This window comes from Squalius cephalus, assembly GCF_949319135.1.
Source record: "Squalius cephalus genome assembly, chromosome: 13".
Taxonomy (NCBI): Eukaryota; Metazoa; Chordata; class Actinopteri; order Cypriniformes; family Leuciscidae; genus Squalius; species Squalius cephalus.
This window is the reverse complement of record NC_137134.1, coordinates 14,120,517-14,139,428: the sequence shown is the minus strand read 5'-3', so window position 1 is coordinate 14,139,428 and position 18,912 is coordinate 14,120,517. Positions and strand designations below refer to the sequence as shown.

Here is an 18,912-nt window from a genome sequence, read left to right as displayed (position 1 = left end):
CTCTCTCTCTCTCTCTCCAGAATGAGGATGTACAATAAACAAAACCACAAAACATATTTGCCCAATCACATGCTCATCTAGACTGACAACAATCCTGAGTTTCTCCTCCCATCAGACGTCATATCAGTCGTGAGTCTCTCAGAGCTTGTTCAGTCTGTCAGGATGAAAACAGGAGAGAGGAACTGTGAGGAAAATCTTTTTGGACTGAGATCAGATATGAAAAAGACATTTCATTAAAAAAAATCCATATTTTCATCTAAATCTTTACAAATTTGATATTTATCACTAAATTCCCTGCACTGTTGTTAAAATGTATGCACTGTTGTTAAAATTCTCTCTCTTTCATTTTCTCTGTAGGTCAGAATGAGGATGTTGCTGGAAATTCTGCGTTCTTGTCCTGCTGTTACATAGATAAACTAAAGTCAAGACATGAGTGTGTATTAAAGACTCAGTGACAGCAGGAATATATGAGACATCATTCAGAGAAATGTTTCAGGATCCAGAACACAGTGTTTTCTCAGAGGAGTTTAAGAAAGAAGCTTCAATCTCATATTAATGTAAGTCTGAGAACATTTACTCATTTACTGCTGTTCATTTGGAAGGCAGATGATTTTGTAGTTAAAGTTGATGGTTGTGTACTTGTAAACAGAACATCGGTCAATTATCCTAGTTGTGTTCTGGATAATAATTTAAGTGGTGTAAGTATGGCCTGGAAAGTTTTAGGAAAAGTTAATGCTCGAATTAAATGTATAGATATGCTAGTTTTTTTAAAATAATAAAGTTTAAAGGTTCTTGCTACAGGTCTAGTACAAAGTCAACTTGAGTATGCGTGTTGTTCATAAATGACTGATTTATTCAGTATGTGGATGGCAAAGTTACAAAGTCATAAAATAAATGATTGAGAATAGTTTTAGGAAATCATTCTTTTACTCATGTGGTGGATAATGGACACTTTCAGCAGATTGGATGGTGACCCATTGAAAGATGGTTAGCATTCCTGAAACTATGTAAGTGTAAGACTTTGTATGGTAATAGGACGTTTGAATACACAGGTGCGCAGTGGAATAAGTTGCCATTGGACAATAAGGTTTTAATGGATAATGTTGGTTTTAGAATCAAGGACCACAATGGAAATAAGTTAATTAACTTTATTCTGTTATCCTTGACAAACAAGTTGTAATAATGTTGTATTGCTACTTTTATGAAACCCAAACTCGACGAATATCTGCTTATGTTATGGCTGATCAGTTGACGTCACTTACATGTGATGTCATGACGTAGAACGCATGGAGTATACGGAAGTGTAGAGTTACGATACTTTCTGTTGTAAACAGTAGTATTTCACCCTAATTTCAAAAGTATTTTTAAGCAATATAGTCAAATTAAATATATATTGATAATATTGGTCCACCATGATAATCAGGTATGTCTGCTGAATGCAGAATGAAATGCTATTTGCCGTGCACACACATGTACTTCTCAACAATGAAGGCCTGGTTTAGCTTGTTGCTCGTGTTCGTGTTTGTCCTGCTGTGTTCTGGTTGTCAAATGCTTTATTTTAACTCAAATTAAAAAAGGAAATCGTTTAAGTGTTGTTAAAACATTTAATTGGTTAATTAATGAATATAAAGCTTATTTGCATGGCTTCTCTGATGTAACTATTATCTGGATTAAGTGGTTAGCAGTTAGCATTAGCTGTTTGAACTGGTGTGCAGGGAGTTTCAATTGATAGTAGTTTGATTTTTAGTGAATTCAAGGGTTTACCAATTGGATAAGAAGGGTAAAGTTGCCCATTTAAGAACATTTACTGCCAGTTTGTAACATATTTAGAGAGAAATTTAGTGACATCAGTGATCAGTAATAAAACGTATGGGAGAGACACACTATATCCTATCTTACCATCTTACCTTTATTATGTGTGTTATGTGGGAATCAAACTCATGACTTTAGTGTTTGTACCGTACTATTCAAGTTGAACCAAAGGAAGTTAAATAAACTTGTTTTTTTTTTTTTTTGTTTTTTCTGTAGTTGCGGCTTCATCTGTGTGTTTGCGGTGCTGATAAACAAAGGTGAGGACCTAAACAAACTACATTTGAAAGATGAATTACTGCCACTGACTGTTAAAGTACATTTACAATTGACCATCTGCACAGAATATTATAAGAACTTCTGCAATATTATAATCCAGCTGGAAAACTTCCTGTGAAATGTCTTTTGCTGGTGTGTCGGTATCTTCAATGTCCTGATGTAGCTTTAACAGCATCAATAGTGTAATACTAGTTTATAATCAGATTATAGTCACTTAATTAATCAGGCCTAGCATTAATTTCGTTATTCAAACGCAAGACAACATAAAAAGACGTGTTCCTCCTCAGCAGAATTCAATTCAACCATCAGTTTTCACACTTTCATGTGAAAATAATCATCTATACACTGTAAATTAAAGATTTATTGTAAACTTTAGATTCATTGAATACAATGGGAGTTTTTACAAGTGCACTGAAATCAGTGAGCTTGCTTTAAACTGACTGACATGCAGCTTCTGTTAATATAAAGGGAGAGCGCAGTGCTCACTCTGTCATTTATTCGCAAGAAAATGTATTGTTTTTATGAGACTTTGTGAGTACGTCATACTTCACCTTACAGTTTATTTTATAGTGATTTTATCATGTTTAATATTAATTCAAAAGTGAAACTTGAAAAAATGTTACAGGAAATAGTTAATTTGACCCAATAAACGCTCATCTGCCCTCATCTCAGGTTATAGTGGTAATTAATTTCTTTTTTATTATTAAATAAAAGTGTTTTCTATCAAATGTTGCATTTCCTACATCTTACAACATTTGGTTTTACAAATGGGGACATTCTCAGAAGGATGAACAAATAATGTTTTTGGTTATCACATTGAAAATAACTTTTGAACTACTGGAAAAATGTTGCGTGTGTGTGTCCAATTACACACACTGTGTTTCTTATTCCAACTTTCCCATTAGATTCAATTCTTAATCACAATCAACAAAACTGGTGTTGGCAAAAGTGTGATAACTGCATTAAAATAGAAATACAACATTAAAAAGTCAACCGTTGATGGTTTTGTGTTGAAGAACAGAATGATAACTAACAGTTCACTGGAATACCCAAGGCTTATTGACAACCAGAAAGTAATATGGTCAATAACAGTTTGTGTTGTTTCAGTGTCTCTGCAGGAAACAGTAGAGGCTGTTATTGGTGGTTCTGTTCTCCTGCCGTGTTCTTCCACTGAACATGATCTGAAACTTCAAGACACTGATGTACACTGGAGACACAATAGCAGCAAGATTGTGTATGATATAGTCAAGGGTGAAGATTCAGGGTCACAGGACCCTCGTTACAAGACTAGAGTTGAAACTTTTCCATTGGAGAATGAGAGAGGAAACTTCTCCATCAAACTCACAGATCTCACTCACACTGATGCTGGAGACTTCAACTGCCTCATCACACCCTCAGATGAACAGAAGAATGTAGTGCTGATCATCATCGGTGTGTGAAACTAGTGGAATTGTGCATAACGTTTTTAATTTAATAAAAGTTATTTGCTTTAAAATCTAAATACTGCAAGAAGTTGATCCCTTATCTGATGTTCATTAGTGATGTTTCAGTCTGAATGCTGCTGTTTATAAATTATAGATGGATCTGTTATCTTTATCACAGTGAGGTAAAGTTTCCTCTTATATTTCTTTGTTGCAGAATCAACAACAGAAAAAAGATCCATATCGACTGAACAAGAAAACCAAGGAGAAACAGAACCAGACAGTGTGGAAACATCATCGCCTTGGCTCTGGGTTGGCATTACATCTGGAATTATAGTTATAGTTACAGTTATAGTTGTAGTTATAGTTATAGGTTTCATTGTTGCTTGGTGGAAAAGAAAGAACTCAAGCAGTCGTAGGGCAGACAGACACGACATGAGTTCAGACACTCATGAGGTTTAACACATGAATCAGTAATAGCTGATAATAATGATAAAGCATGAATTGCATTATTTGCAGAAACTGTAAAGTGTTTAAGATATTCTCATGTATAAACAGAGGAAACAAGGAGCATAGATTCATTGTATTTGCATGATCTTATGTTTAAGACCCAATAAATTGTTTTGATAAACAATGCATCAGTCAGAATTGTTTGGATATTTATAATCTTATAGTTTTTTACTAAGACCAAATGTTTTGCATTTACATTTATTCATTTTGATGCTTTTATCCAAAGTGAAAGCAGAAAACAAACAGCACATCAGTGGTATATTAGTTTAATTTGGTTCACACATTTGGATAAAACTCAGTATCTGAATGTTATGAATCTCAAAGGAGATGAACCCAGGCACAGACAGAATGCTCTACACACTATTTATTGACAATAAAACAGAAAACAAAACCCACGAGGGGGCAAAACAAAGGCAAGACAAACAAGGGAAGACTAAACTAGACTAACACTTTGACAATGACTAGACACAAACAGCTAATACATGATACAAACTTAGACAAGACTATTCTCTGGACACAGTAATCACAGGTAGATATCACAATGAACGAGCACAGAACAGCAAACACCAGGGGATTAAATAGGGAGACTAATGATAACACAACAGGTGACACAGATTGAATGACTAAATGAGGATAACAAGGGGGGCGGGGCTAGGTAACAAGACAACACAAGCACATGGTCCAAACACAAGGCCATGTGCTTGCACATAAAACATGGGTCTGTCATGATCCTGCCTCAAAACTAGAGAAATACAGAGACAAGGCAGAATCATGACACTGAACACCAGCGTCTCCTCATCACAACTAACCCCTTCCTGAAGAAGCTTGGTGTGTTTTGGGCAGTTCACTGGGACTCTTTGAGGGACTAGTGAGGGTTTGAATGTTCTCTAAGGGCCCAGCTGTATCTCAGCACCAGAACATTACAATACACACATGGGATTGGGCTTTTCTCATGTGTGTATATGACAAACATCCTGATGCTCAGAGTTTCCACATCAACACCCTCCTTATGAGTAAATGTAACGCATCATATACTGGCATCAGGTCACAGCTCTGCAAACTATTGAAGAACAATCACACTGAATGCCTATTCAGAAACAGTATGATGATTAGGCATCAAAGTATTTTGACCATATACTACAAAATGCAATAATACATGCAATACAAAAGTGAAAAAGAAGAGAAATACAAAACTGTCAGTCAGGTTTGTGAGTTCCTGTCATGCTAAAAATAAACAGTGAAATATGACAATAATATCAACCCTGAATAACATTTATACAATAAAGCAAATTATTGTGCAACTTTTTTGCCTGTTCTGTCTCAATATTTTATCAAACTTGTATTTTTTATATTTGCATAAAAATGTCTGTCAGTTTCTTTGTAGATCAGAATGAGGATGTAACTGGTAATAATAAACAAAACCAAGACATGACGGTGTATATGGGACACACTGTACCTGCACACTCACTCACACATCTAGTCTGACAACAATCCTGAATCTCTGAATCTCTGAATCTCTCGTCCCTTCAGAGAATACAGTCTCTTATTGTACAGTCTTACTTTTGAGCTCATTTGAAAGGCAAATTCATGAAAAGGTCAGGCTGTATTTCCCTGTTCTTTTCAATTCTCTCTCTCTTTGTTCTCTGTGGGTTACGATCATGATGTCACTGGAAGTTCTGCAATCTTGTCCTGCTGTTACAGTGATGATAAACTAAAGTCAAGACATAATAATGTATAAATAATAATAATAATAATAATAATACATTTTATTTGTAACGCACTTGCTAAGCAAAAACCCAAAGTGCTACAATTTAGAAACAACCAAAATAAAAAATCATCCAAAAACTCTTCTAAAAAGGTGAGTTTGAAGACCATAAAGACACTGTGTGTGAGTGAGACAGGGAGCCAGTGGAGTGATTTGAGGATGAGATATGGTCGTATTTGCGCTCTCTCATCAGGATCCAGCAGCGCTGTTCTTTATTAAGACTCAATGGCAGCAGGAATATAAGACATCACTCAGAGAAATGTTGAAGTGAAACAGGTGAAGTAAAGACTGCTACTGTTTATGACGTCCAGAATCTTGCACCCAGCGCAATTGACTTTGTACACCGACGCATGTGTCATTATTCTGCACCCGCGCAAAGCGGACTTTTCCCTCCACAGACGCATGTCGGTTAACTAAGAAATACACTTGCGCTCCCTGGGCGGTTCAGCGCAAAGAGGAGGCGTGTTCCAGCGCAAACGTTCCTTCATGCTATTTTGCAGGTTTAGAAAACAGTTGCGCCACTAACCAGGAAAAAATTGTTTAAAGTCAGTGGCGCGTTGCGCATGTTATTCATATGCTATTTTAAGGGCGCATGCTTGGCCATAATCAATGTAGCGTGTGCACAACGCGCATACACTTTGATTCTCTCATCTACACAGAAGCAGCAGTTTTCTTTTTTGCAAATCATACATTATTACGATAGATAGATCGCGCCTGGCAAATCCGCCGTTACAATAGCAATCCACTATGGAAAAAGCGCGTCTGCTCTTAAAGGGAATGTGAGATGACGCTCTGATTGGTTTATTTCACATTACGCCCAAACCACACCTATGAATAATGAAGCTACTTCAGACCAACCCCTTTTAGATTTGCGCCGGGCGCAAGAGTCATTTATCCTGCCGGTATAATAGCAACAGCGCCTGAGACCCGCCCACAAAGTTACTTGCGCTTTGCGCTTGATACTTGCGTTTCAGATCGTTAAAATAGGGCCCAATGTATTTGTATGACAGTGTGCAAAAGATAAAAAAGATAAAAACTGATACACAGCTCTAACACTAATACTGGAAGATCATTTTATATTTATATCATTTTATATTTCTCAAGATTAAAACTGCACATCGTTTAGAAAAAATGAGTAATTCCTGTCAGCACATCAAATTAATTATTTTTTATAACTTTTTAACTTTTTTCATGTCTTACTACGTCACTGATCCCAAGCTTTCTTGTGTGCTGAATATTGCAAAATTTCGACATGTAATTTCTTAAGCACAATGATAACTGCTTAATCAGAAGAGGAACAGAGTGAACCAAGCAAATGATCATAATGTCCAGAGACATGGTGTTGGGCTCTTTACAGTAACTGGGGCTCTTTGAGGGCCCAATGAGGCTCTTGATGTAGGCTATTTCAGTATAGAAATCTGTGGAGAAATAGGACTTGTGTTGACTCTTCTTACTTGTGGCAATGTTTATAACTCCAGTATCCTGGAGCCACAGCAACACTATTCTGATAAATCATCAAACAATGGCATCAGGTGATACACTTCTGCAAACTAAAAGAGACAAAGACAAACTGAATGTATCTATAAGATCCAGACTGATCAGAACAGGCTTCAGTTAGCATTGTGTTCATATAACACAAAAACACAATACAACAATGCGGTAATACATACAAATACTCTGCTTTTGCACACACACACACACACACACACACACACACACACACACACATTTGTTTACTGTGTAATGAAGCGTCATCGGAGTGAGAATCAATCTGCAGTTTATTGATCAGATTCACAAGCAGTAAAAGGTACAATTGCGACAGAATAAACAGGAACAGGCCGAGGTCAGGGCAGGGCAAACAAACAGAGACCAAAAGACAGGCAAAGCTCAAGGCAGACAGCAGAGAATCAAAGTATGAAAAACAGTCCAAGTCAAATACAGGAAAAAATACTATAAACAGGAATAAACGAGACTTCACACTGATACGTAAGTGCTGTGCTTAAGTAGTGTGTGTATAATGAACTGCAGGTGTGTGTGTAATCAGTCCCAGGAATGAGGGCCTGTGAGAGATGAAGTCCAGATGAGAACCAGTCAGTATTCGGGTGAGATCTCCCTCTGGTGGTGCGAAGGAGGTGGTGCGGAAGCTTCTCTTGTAACATACTGTAATACATCCATTTATGAGGATATTTTAATATCACATCTGTGTGTTTACTCTTTTAAATAAAAAGATTTTATAGCAAGGCTTTTTTTTAGTAATTACAAAAAAATACCCAAATTGAAATGACTTTATAAGGGGATTTTAACTAGACATTGATGTGAGCTGGAGACACAGAGTCAGTGAATATTGTGTGTGATATAATTCCCAGCAGAAAGTCAGAAACAGGATTCAGACTATGAGAACAGAACTGAAAGTTTCCTGGTGATTTTCTGAGTGGAAACTCCATCAAACTCAGCAATCTTCAATACACTGATGTAGGAAAATACACACGAACTCATCTGAACTTCAGACTGTACAGCTGATCATCAGTGATGTGTGAAATTGGGTAATTTGTGTGTTAAGTTTTTAAGTCAAACAAAGTTGTGTTGTAAAGTTACAGACATAGTTTAAATCTTCAATATTCTCAGGTATATTCAGAGCAGGAACTGTGTGTTTCATTGTGTGCAGACAATCTCTTTTTCATCTGTTGAAGTTTTTGGATATTTATTTGGGTGTTTATATTGGATATTTTAATAAAACTATTTTTTTTCATAACCAAAATAAAAATAAGGTAAACACTTCCCTTACATGGTTTCTAGGAAAAACACACACCACAAGGATTCTCTGAAAATAATGTTTGAATTCCAAATAAATGTCTCCTCATCATAACCAACCTACACTTTGTAGACACTGAATATACAGTCTATTAAAGGTTTATTATGAAAAGTATCAGAGTTGTTCAACTGGTTTAGATTGTGGAGAATCATCATCACTATCAGCCTATTGGAGACAGAAGAGGAAACTGCAGTGTATTCTCTACAGAATATGATGTCTTGCTTTAGTTTGGCCATGAAGACATCGACCTTAACCTTTATTTGTAGTATTTTTTAATTATATATGGAAAATTAACAAGTTTCAATGGTCAAGACAAACCAAACATGCAAGAATTAAAAATGTCAGTAAAACTTTGTAAAGACATTAAAGTCAAATCTGTTGGTGTGTTTTGAGGCAGTGCACTGGGGCTCTCTGAGGGTCCATGAGGCTTTAACGGCCTCTAAGAGCCCCAGCCGGATCTCAGCATCAGATCAACATGGTTCTCTTCGTGTGTGTATATGACAAACTCCGTGTGTGTATATGACAAACTCTGTGTGTGTATATGGCGCTGAGAGTTTCCACATCAACATCACTCCTTACTAGTCAATGAAACACATCAAATAATGGCATCAGGTCAAACCAGAAACAGTATGATGACAATAGGAACCAAAAGTATTTTGTCCATATAGTAACACAATACAATCATACAATACAAAAAAAATATACAGTATGTCAAAATCAGGAGAAATATTAATGTTATGACAATACATTAAATATATAAGATGTATAAGCCAAACAAATATCAATAAATTCAAAAACTTCAACTTAAGTAAAACAAGCAAACACACACACACACACACACACACACACACACACACACACACACACACACAACCAAACCTACATGCTTTTATGACAATAAACAAGGCTGATCCTGTCATCCCCATGCCGGCCCTCTTCACCATTCCTCCATTCCTCCATTCCTCCATGGCTCCTCCCTCCATCATCGCCGGCTGTGATGTCCAGAACATATGACCCACAGTGGCCTCTTCTCTGTGACATCTAGAACATGTCATATTTCTGGAAATATTCTTGCCAGTTTACTGCTAGAAAAGTGTAGCCTATGGATTATCTTAAATTGCAGAAATCCATGCCTGACACAAACAGACTTCCAAACTGACTCTGAGAATACACTTCAATATAAAAGTCCAGGAACACACACAGGGAATATGTAACAAACAGCTTGTTCGATCTCCACTGTTGATATGGATTGTTGAAGTCTGACTTTATCCTGTTCACTGATAAAGTGGAAAAAAAAGTGTGTTGTGTTCTCACTGTCACATGACTCTGGTGTGTATAGCTCATCATAAAACAAAAAGTAAACTGCTTGTTAATGCTTAACTGGTCTGTGGTTATTCCATGTGACTTCTACATTTCTGTTATATAACTAGTTTCATTTTTCTGTCTCAATTTGTGTGAAAGCTTACTAGCCTTTTTCTCCATACTTGAATTCTTGCTGTTTAGATCTCAGATATAACCTCTCCTCCGCCTCCATGGTTAAGGTATCTCTGACTGTAATACTCCTCTCTCCTTATATAGGGCAGCGGTGGAGATCTAGAACGCTGTTGATCTATATCGTTTATCCTTGAGATTATCTGATTTTCCTTCATGCCCGCACTATATGAAATTATTTTGTCTTCAACATCTCCCAGAAGTTACAGTCAGTCATACCCGGCAGAGTTTGTTTCAAGAAAGTAATATATCTGATTAGATGGAATTCAACAAACTTCTATTTTGCCAGTAATCTAGAGTTGAATCTCCACAAACACCGTGATGGTATGTTGATTTGAAAGCAGAGAGTGATCACTACATGATCAGAATGACTATACCTGTGTATTCACATAATCTGAGTAATGGTAACATTCTCTTGTCTGTAAAGATGAAGTCAATCCTTGAATAGATCTGATGAGTTGCAGGAAAATGCCTTGAAGTTTGGTATCATATATTTTATATTTCCATGCGTCAAACATACCGCAAGTTTGCAGAAGCTCATTGAAATATCGATCTGATTTAGTGCTGTTATATTCTTGCTATTTGCACGGCATTTTATTATTGTCATGGTTTGTTGTTGCATTAAGCGCACAACGAAAGGGGTCGATAACAGAAACAGCCTTTATTAAATCCACACAGAAAACTCATGAGATCGCAGGAGGAAACCATAAACACAACCACGTTTAACACTGACGATACTGCGTTTCATTTACCAAATCTGACTCATTACACATCACTCAATTTTTGTTCTTATATAAAGATGAAAACATGGTGCTCAAAGTTGAGATCTGCTATACAAGTTGTTATAAAGACACACTCCATAAAATGAGTAAATGGTGTCTTCAACTGCACGACAGTCAGACCTTTTTTATTATTCACTAATTGTAAAATCCCACAGAAAGTTCCAGTAGGAACAAATGTACGATGCATTCTGCACACCTGGCCTGTACATTGTTTTATTTTTTGTTTGTTTAGTTCCTCCCGACAGCATCATAGTGTCGGCCCAGATCCGGCCCACATCCGGTACACGTGGATTCCACACGGCTCAGATCTTTGTTGGTCCTGAAACAACATTCCAGTCAAACCAGAACCCCACACCTCACACAAACCATAAAATAGCCCTCAGATCAGTGGACAATTATTGGTTGATAAAGATGGTGTTCAAGCCCCTAACATTAATCCAAGACTAAACCTAACAGTAGCCCTAAACCTAACACTAAAATGTGATTGGTTGATAAGGATGTTTTTTCAGGATCAACAAGGATGTTGATTCAGGAAACTTCGTCCTTAGCGAAATCACGTTCACCTCTATGTACATATTCTTCTGGGAAAGATGCAAATGTGCTCCTTGCCACCTTGAATATCAAACATACCATATTTTAGTCATGTTTACAAGAAGTTAAAAGATAAAGATCATTTCAAGGTGAGTTCAACTAAGAATCCAAACTGTTTAAGCTGTTATGACTTTTCTGAGAACATATTATTTCAATGAAGTCATTCTTCTTTGTTTTAAGCATAAATATAACAGAATACAGTGCATGTTATGCTCAGAACTAAAGATATAGAAATACAGTGAAGAAGAAGGAGTCATTTAGTGTTTTTCTCACTGTTGTGTGGCGCCCTCTACTGGATAAACACCTGAACTAAATCCTTAAAATACTGTATACAGTGTTGCTGTATTTAGATACTTAAAGCACGCTTTAAAATGTCATTGTATAATAACATATATTAAACCAAATGACATTTATTTTAACAACATAGCACAAGTACACTGTGTTACTGTAGATGTAGGGGAGACCGGGGACAGTTGTAACACGGGGCTAGTTGTAACACTACCAATTCCACCAATCAGGGATAAGATATGAGTTATGTGACAGTTTCAGTTTCCTCAGGCTTCCTTTACGATCGCACATGGAGGTTTTCAAGTCTGCGTTGCAATCTCTCCTGAAGCTACAGCAGAAAATCAAATTCTTAGGTAAAAAAGTAAAAAAAGTAAAAAAACATAACAAGATAATATTTTGTTTAGTACTTCTACCGTTGTAGATAATGTTGTATGAGTTATATCAGGTCAAACTGTAGTTTCTATAGTAAAGAATGGTGTATCAACCTCCTACTAATTTCAAAGCACCATGCTAATACAGCTAGTTAAACAATAGTGACAGTGGCGGGGTAGGTTGTAACACGTGTTTTGAAAGTGACCTTAATTTGTATTGGACCTTTTATGCAATCTCAATTTAATTTGTGAATGATAAATAACATATTTAAAATCAGGTTAAAGTTAAATAAATACCAACACATACACTGCAAAAAATGTTTTTCTTACTTAGTATTTTTGTCTTGTTTCCAGTCCAAATATAAAAAAAAATCTTAAAAATCAAGATGCAGTTTGCCTATCAACTCACGGTGGAATTCAACATACAGCATCCACAAACCTGGGATGAGAAGAACACACAAAATATGCACATACACTCCCCATATTCACACAGCCATTCATTTAAAATAAAAATGTTGTTAATAAAAACCCTTAGTTTTTGTGCATTTTGTCTACCTGTTACAACTTACCCCAGTATGTGTTACAACCTACCCCAGTAGTGGGGTAGGTTGTAACAAAGGACCACCTTGTATTCATGATCATCTCACAAAGTCTGTGATATATTTGAAGAAATTTAAATTGTTGCCATTTGTAGTAGACAAATATGGGTACTTTGCCTAAAAGTTTCAGAAGTGTAGCTAAAAAAAAAGGGTCGTTTTAGGTGCTGAAGAAAAAAGTGTTACAACCGTCCCCGGTCTCCCCTACTTAAGTGCACTTGTCAATGATGCACAGCATCATTCAGTCTAACTTATACAAATGCCAGAGGTGGAAAGTAACGAATTACACACGTGTGTAGGCCTACTTCTTCTTTAAGTATATATATTTTTTTAATCTGTAATGTTAGCCTACTTTTACTTAAGTATATGTTTTTTTGAAGTATTGTACTTCGCTATATTTTAAATCCTATCCGTTACTGAGTAAAAAGATAATAGCCTACTAATAAAAATAATAATAATAAAAAAAATACTAGTGGGTAAAAGATCGCGCTCCGGAAACTGCAGCATTGATAGATTGAAGGGCGGGAGAACAGACGCGCAAAAATCACATACACACAAAAAAATATATGGAGACGGAAAAGACAGATTCTTCACAAACCCACACACACGTGAAGTGAACCGAACCCCTGGCCAGTGTGGAAATACTTGGAAATAGAAAAACAAACGTGTGGTTGTTATCGTGCATATATCCAAATATATATGAAGAGTTCTGAGTTCTATATATGAAGTGCCATCTGAAATTTTCTTCTAGAATGATCATTTTTATCAAGCTCGTATATTTAAGTTCAGTAATTTCACTTTTAAGGCAATGGAGATTACCTATTAATTGTCATTTAAGTGAAATTACTGAACTTAAATATACGAGCTTGATAAAAATGATCATTCTAGAAGAAAATTTCAGATGGCACTTAGAGGCTTTTGCATTTGAACTCTTCATATATATATATTTGCAAATTGTGGACACAAAGTGGCTGCAAAAGGAGGAAACACAAAGAACATGTACGGGAACACCATCCCTCCATGCAGAGAAAGGTATGTTCCGTTTATTCTGTGATGCAGAGGAAATCCCAGAATCCAGTAATGAAAATGGAATTTACAGTAAGCCTATACCATAGGCAAACGTTACTAGGCCCTGTCGTATAAGCAGACAGATCAGATATTCCCATCAATGCGAGTCATACTTCATTGACAAAAGTGACATTTTTGAAACATTTTGTGATACATATATACACTATTGCCAAAAGTATTGGGACAGCCCTCCAAATCATTGAATTCATGTGTTCAAATCACTTCCATGGCCACAGTTGTATAAAATAAAGCACCTGGGCATGCAGACGCTTCTACAAACATTTGTGAAAGAATGGGTCGCTCTCAGGAGCTCAGTGAATTCAAGAGTGGTATACCGTGATAGGTTGCCACCTGTGCAATAAGTCCATTCGTGAAATTTCCTCACTACTAAATATTCCACGGTCAACTGTTAGTGGTATAATAACACAGTGGAAGCAATTGGGAACAACAGCAACTCAGCCATGAAGTGGAAGACCACGTAAAATCACAGAGCGGGGTCAGCGTATGCTGAGGCTCACAGTGCGCAGAAGTAGCCAACTTTCTGCAGAGTCAAGCTACAGACCTCCACACTTCATGTGGCCTTCAGATTAGCTCAAGAACAGTGCGTAAAGAGCTTCATGGAAAGGGTTTCCATGGCCAAGCAGCTTCATCCAAGCCTTACATCACCAAGTGCAATGCAAAGCGCCGGATGCTGTGGTGTAAAGCCACCGCCACTGGACTCTACAGCAGTGGAGACGAGTTCTCTGGAGTGACGAATCACACTTCTTTTGGCCCCATAGTTCCAGTGAAATTAACTCTTAATGCTTCAGCATATATTCAAGCACATTTTGGACAATTTCATGCTCCCAACTTTTGTAGGAACAGTTTGGGGATGTTCCTGTTCCAACATGACTGCACACCAGTGCTCAAAGCAATGTCCATAAAGACATGGATGAGCGAGTTAGGAACTTGACTGGCCAGCACAGACTCTTGACCTCAACCTGATAGAAAACCTTTGGGATGAATTAGAGCGGAGACTGCGAGCCTGGCCTTCTCGTCCAACATCAGTGCCTGACCTCACAAATGCGCTTCTAGAAGAATGGTCAAAAAATTCCCATAAACACACCTTGTGGAAAGCCTTCCCAGAAGAGCTGAAGCTGTTATAGCTGCAAAGGGTGGAACAACTCCATAGTAAATAATACGGATTAAGAATGGGATGTCATTAACATTCAAGTGCATGTAAAGGCAGACGTCTTAAAACTTTTTTCAATATTGTGTATTTCTATAATTAAAATAAAATAAAACATTATATGTCTTACCTTTCAAGCAACATGGCAGCAAAATGACTAAACATAAAAAAATAAACTTTTACAGCCATGTTCTCTTTGCAAGCACAGACTGATTTAGTTTAATCAGTCTTTCTTTTTATTATAATTAGCATCAAACACACATTATTCTTATTTACAGTGATTAATCTAAAATGAAAAAAAAAATGAAAAATAATTGCACAACCACAAAAATAGGTGGCGATATGCACTAAGTATGTAAATAGTTATTAAACAAAAGAAGAATAAAGAAGTAGAATGGTGCGCTTTTTCTTAGCGTATGGGGATCCAGGTCCAATTTATCCTTCAAGAAAGTCAGCACATTCTCCTCTGATACTGGCCACCTTTTGTTCTCAATCTCAGGAATAACATTTTCACATTTCACAATTGTCACATTTTTGACCCCTGGTCTGAGCATCAAGAAAGTCTGCTTTGGCATCTATTATTATCATTGATTCGGCCAGTTTGTGTATGTCATCTTCATTTAATTTACAGTTTAATGACACACTGATACGCAACACTTTTATGCACCTGCATGCACCTCCTGTGTAAAATGGAGGCTAACTTTTCGTTCCTGAAGTTCTTTCAAAATGACATCCATTCTAGTGTTTGTTGCTTCCATGAAGGTGCATACACTTTAAAATTGCTTTCTTATTGTTTTACTGTAAGAAGTTATTTCTGTTGCACCATCAATTCACGCACCTGCTCATGTCATGTGAGATATATTTTCCTTTTCTTTTTCCGTACGACCAGCCATCTTGTGTGATTTGGGGAGCCTATGTTGAACAAAAGTGAACAAAAAATCTATCTTCATCCAATTTCAATCACAATATCACTTTTATGTTCTGTAGAAAAACTTTTTAAAACAGCCTATAAAACTTCAATGTAAAAAAATAATAAGGATTGGAAAGATTTCTGGTAGATTCCAACCAAATTAGCAGGTGCAAGCAACACACAACCAGGTAGACTGGAAGTCTTGAGCACGATTCGTTTTTTTTCCTGATCTCGGACAAATGTAATAAATGTAATGGTACATTTGTATAAATTATATTAATGGCACATTTCTATATATATAAAAAAATAGAAGTGTTGTTAGTGATGGGAAAACAAGGCTTTCTGATGCGTTTGAGGCTTTCATCAAACTGTGCCGGAAAAGGGTTAATTGCTCAAAGTTTCAAAAAGACCCAAATATACGCCTATTCATTCTTTTTCTCACATAGGGTAAGAATTTTAACTTTTAGATATCACCATGAAAATTACTGAGTTGATTACTTATATCAAGACAAACAAAAAAATTATTACAAGTTTTTTTAAATGGTTTGTTAACATGACAAACGGTGCATACCCAGAAAGAGTCCCACGGACCCAGCCCCAAACCCCATCTCTGCAATAATATCTACCGGCTTGTCGCTCCCGCTTCACAGCCTTCGGGACTTGTGCTAAACTGCAAATCCATTCTTTCACTGTCCGCGTTTTGATTCCGGCTAATCAGTTTGTGCTAAACAACGTGATTATTGTTCATGAGCAACATTCAGCAATGCAAGAAAACATGCAATTTTGATGATAGAAAAAAAAAAAAAAAAGATACATACTGTATCTATTCACCATTATTTGTTCTTCAGAAAATGTGCGACCATTGAGAATGTGTACTAATTTACTCATGGAGCCACATTAACATTCCTATATATAGGGACTTAAAGTTAACCATATTCTGCCTTAAAAATTAAGAAACCAAAAGAAAAGTTTAAGAATTAGAATCTAAAAGGACATTAAGATATTTTTAATATGAGTTGCAGGCATGCAAACTTTGGGAAAAAACAAAAGTAGTGCGTTTTCCCATTTTTAAAATGTCACCCTTGGCATATAATAAAACAAAGATGGCTAAAGTCAACCGATTTAACTAAAAAGACCTATCAATCTCTGTGTAAAAGTAAAATAATGCTGCAGTTCTAAAGTCATTTTAACCCCCCTGTAATCTGACTCCAAATCTCAGGTGAAAATTGTCATTTTGACCCATTTTACTAAACTGTAAAGTACTCAGTAAATATACGTCCATGAAATATGTCAATATTTTGGCTTTCTTCTTCATTTACGTTTGTCTTTCTTCAGAATATTTTTTTTAACAAAATCAAAAATTTGAGGCGTGAAAGTTTCTGAAATTTGGTCGATTTTTCCACGAAATGACCAAATGTGTTTGTCTGAGAAACTTTTATAAATCTTTTGTACACATATTTAACTGCAGATGCTGAAATGATATGCACTGTGTGGTACAGTACAAATATTTTGAGTGTCCCTTTACACGCCCGCCGATGGGGGGTGGGCAAACAGGGTAGGGGACAACATAAATATATATATTTTTTTTTATATTTTATATTTTTATATTGTGGTTTTGTAAAGTGTTGTTTCTTTTTTTTTTTTTCTTTTTTTTTTTTCGACATGAGAATATTGTGCCCTTGAAATGTCAATGTATTGATTGTTTAATTTTTTTGTATATTAATAAAGTTGCCTCATCTCTTGTAGTCCCTGGCCTATTTCTCTCTGCTCACCCACTTTTATTAACGAACCTGTGCGCCCCCTGTGTAGGGCTGGTATTCCCGGTATAGCCTACTCCGGGTGGCGTAGTCGAACGTTAGTATATTTGTTGGTGCTATTCTATTTAGTATTTAGTTAGTATATTTGTTTTATGCTATTCTACTCTGTTTATGGATGAGTGAATACATTGATGTTTTTAACATGACTGTGGTGTGAAGTAGGGCACGATTGCTAATGAGAGACAGATATCAGCCCCCTGTGCGATGTGAGTCCCGCGGATATAAAGGAATAACATTTCATACCGAACTACTACACGCCTATGAAGGACTAAAAATGACAGAACGAAAAATAAATAAATAAATAAATAAAAGTAGAAATAAATAAATAAATGCAGAAATAATAGTATACATTTTGGTAATATAAATGGCTATTTCTGTATTTTTACATGTATTTATTTATTTATTTATGCATTTCTATATGTATTTATTTATGTATTTATACATTTATTTATATATTTATATATTTATTTATTTATACATTTATATATGTATTTATTTATACATTTATTTATTACTACATTTATTTATTTCTGTATTTCCACATTTCTACATTTATTTATTTCTGTATTTCCACATTTCTACATTTATTTTTCCCTGCGCATGTATGCTAATTGACCAATGGCTAACCACGCCCCCTCCACTCACTCAGTCAACATTCGGTAACAGGCGCTATGGCAGCTGTCACAGTAGGAGACATTTCACAGGAGGCAATTGATGATTTTTTGGAGAGAGAAAGATTATATATCATCTCGATGTCACCAAAAGGGCCTTAAATAGGCATTGGAGGGTTAATAATTTTATTGTTGAGAAGGTCGATAAGCTTCAGCTCCAGAACAAAGATTTACAGTTCACAGTGTAAACGTTATAGTTTATACACATATAACGTTATACAGTGTTTATACAGTGTAAACGTTATAGTTAGGTGCTATTTCGCTTCAAACGCTCGCTTTATGCGCGTCCTATTCGCTTTGGATTCAAAATGTTCAAGCGTCGAACTAGACGCGGATACGCGCGAATTTGACGCTCTATTTGCGTTTGGTGGGAGCGCAGAATAATGAACAGGCTGCGATGTCAAGATTGCATTGCTGGAATGTGTGTGTGTGTGTGTGTGTCAGAGAGCGGGCGCCGGGGCGCGATCGAACAGTGGAAACATAAAAACATACTCCATTTTGTTCATACAGGACATAATTAAAACTGCAAAGTGTTTAGCCTACTTATATTTGTGTAAAACACA

The 18,912-nt window shown here is 36.3% G+C and overlaps 2 protein-coding genes across 4 annotated transcripts in view; both read left to right on the top strand.

Annotated features, from left to right (window-relative positions):
• Window positions 1–18,912, top strand: part of LOC307169377 (ICOS ligand-like) — a 107,915-nt gene that overhangs the window by 83,477 nt on the left and 5,526 nt on the right. The window lies entirely within an intron of this gene.
• LOC307169380 (uncharacterized protein) lies at window positions 118–5,324 on the top strand. 2 transcript variants are annotated; one of them, XR_013823101.1, is made up of 5 exons: window positions 118–184; window positions 358–557; window positions 2,029–2,069; window positions 3,196–3,519; window positions 3,727–5,324. XR_013823101.1 is itself a non-coding variant. In XM_079889996.1 (4 exons), exons 1-4 carry the CDS (start codon window positions 1,413–1,415, stop codon window positions 3,969–3,971), a joined length of 621 nt encoding a protein of 206 aa, XP_079746122.1. In that variant the 5' UTR covers window positions 1,293–1,412; the 3' UTR covers window positions 3,972–5,318. The 2 variants fall into 2 exon arrangements, 1 of the variants encoding a protein (XP_079746122.1); XM_079889996.1 differs by lacking the exons at window positions 118–184; window positions 358–557 and adding an exon at window positions 1,293–1,423 and having other exon boundaries at window positions 3,727–5,318.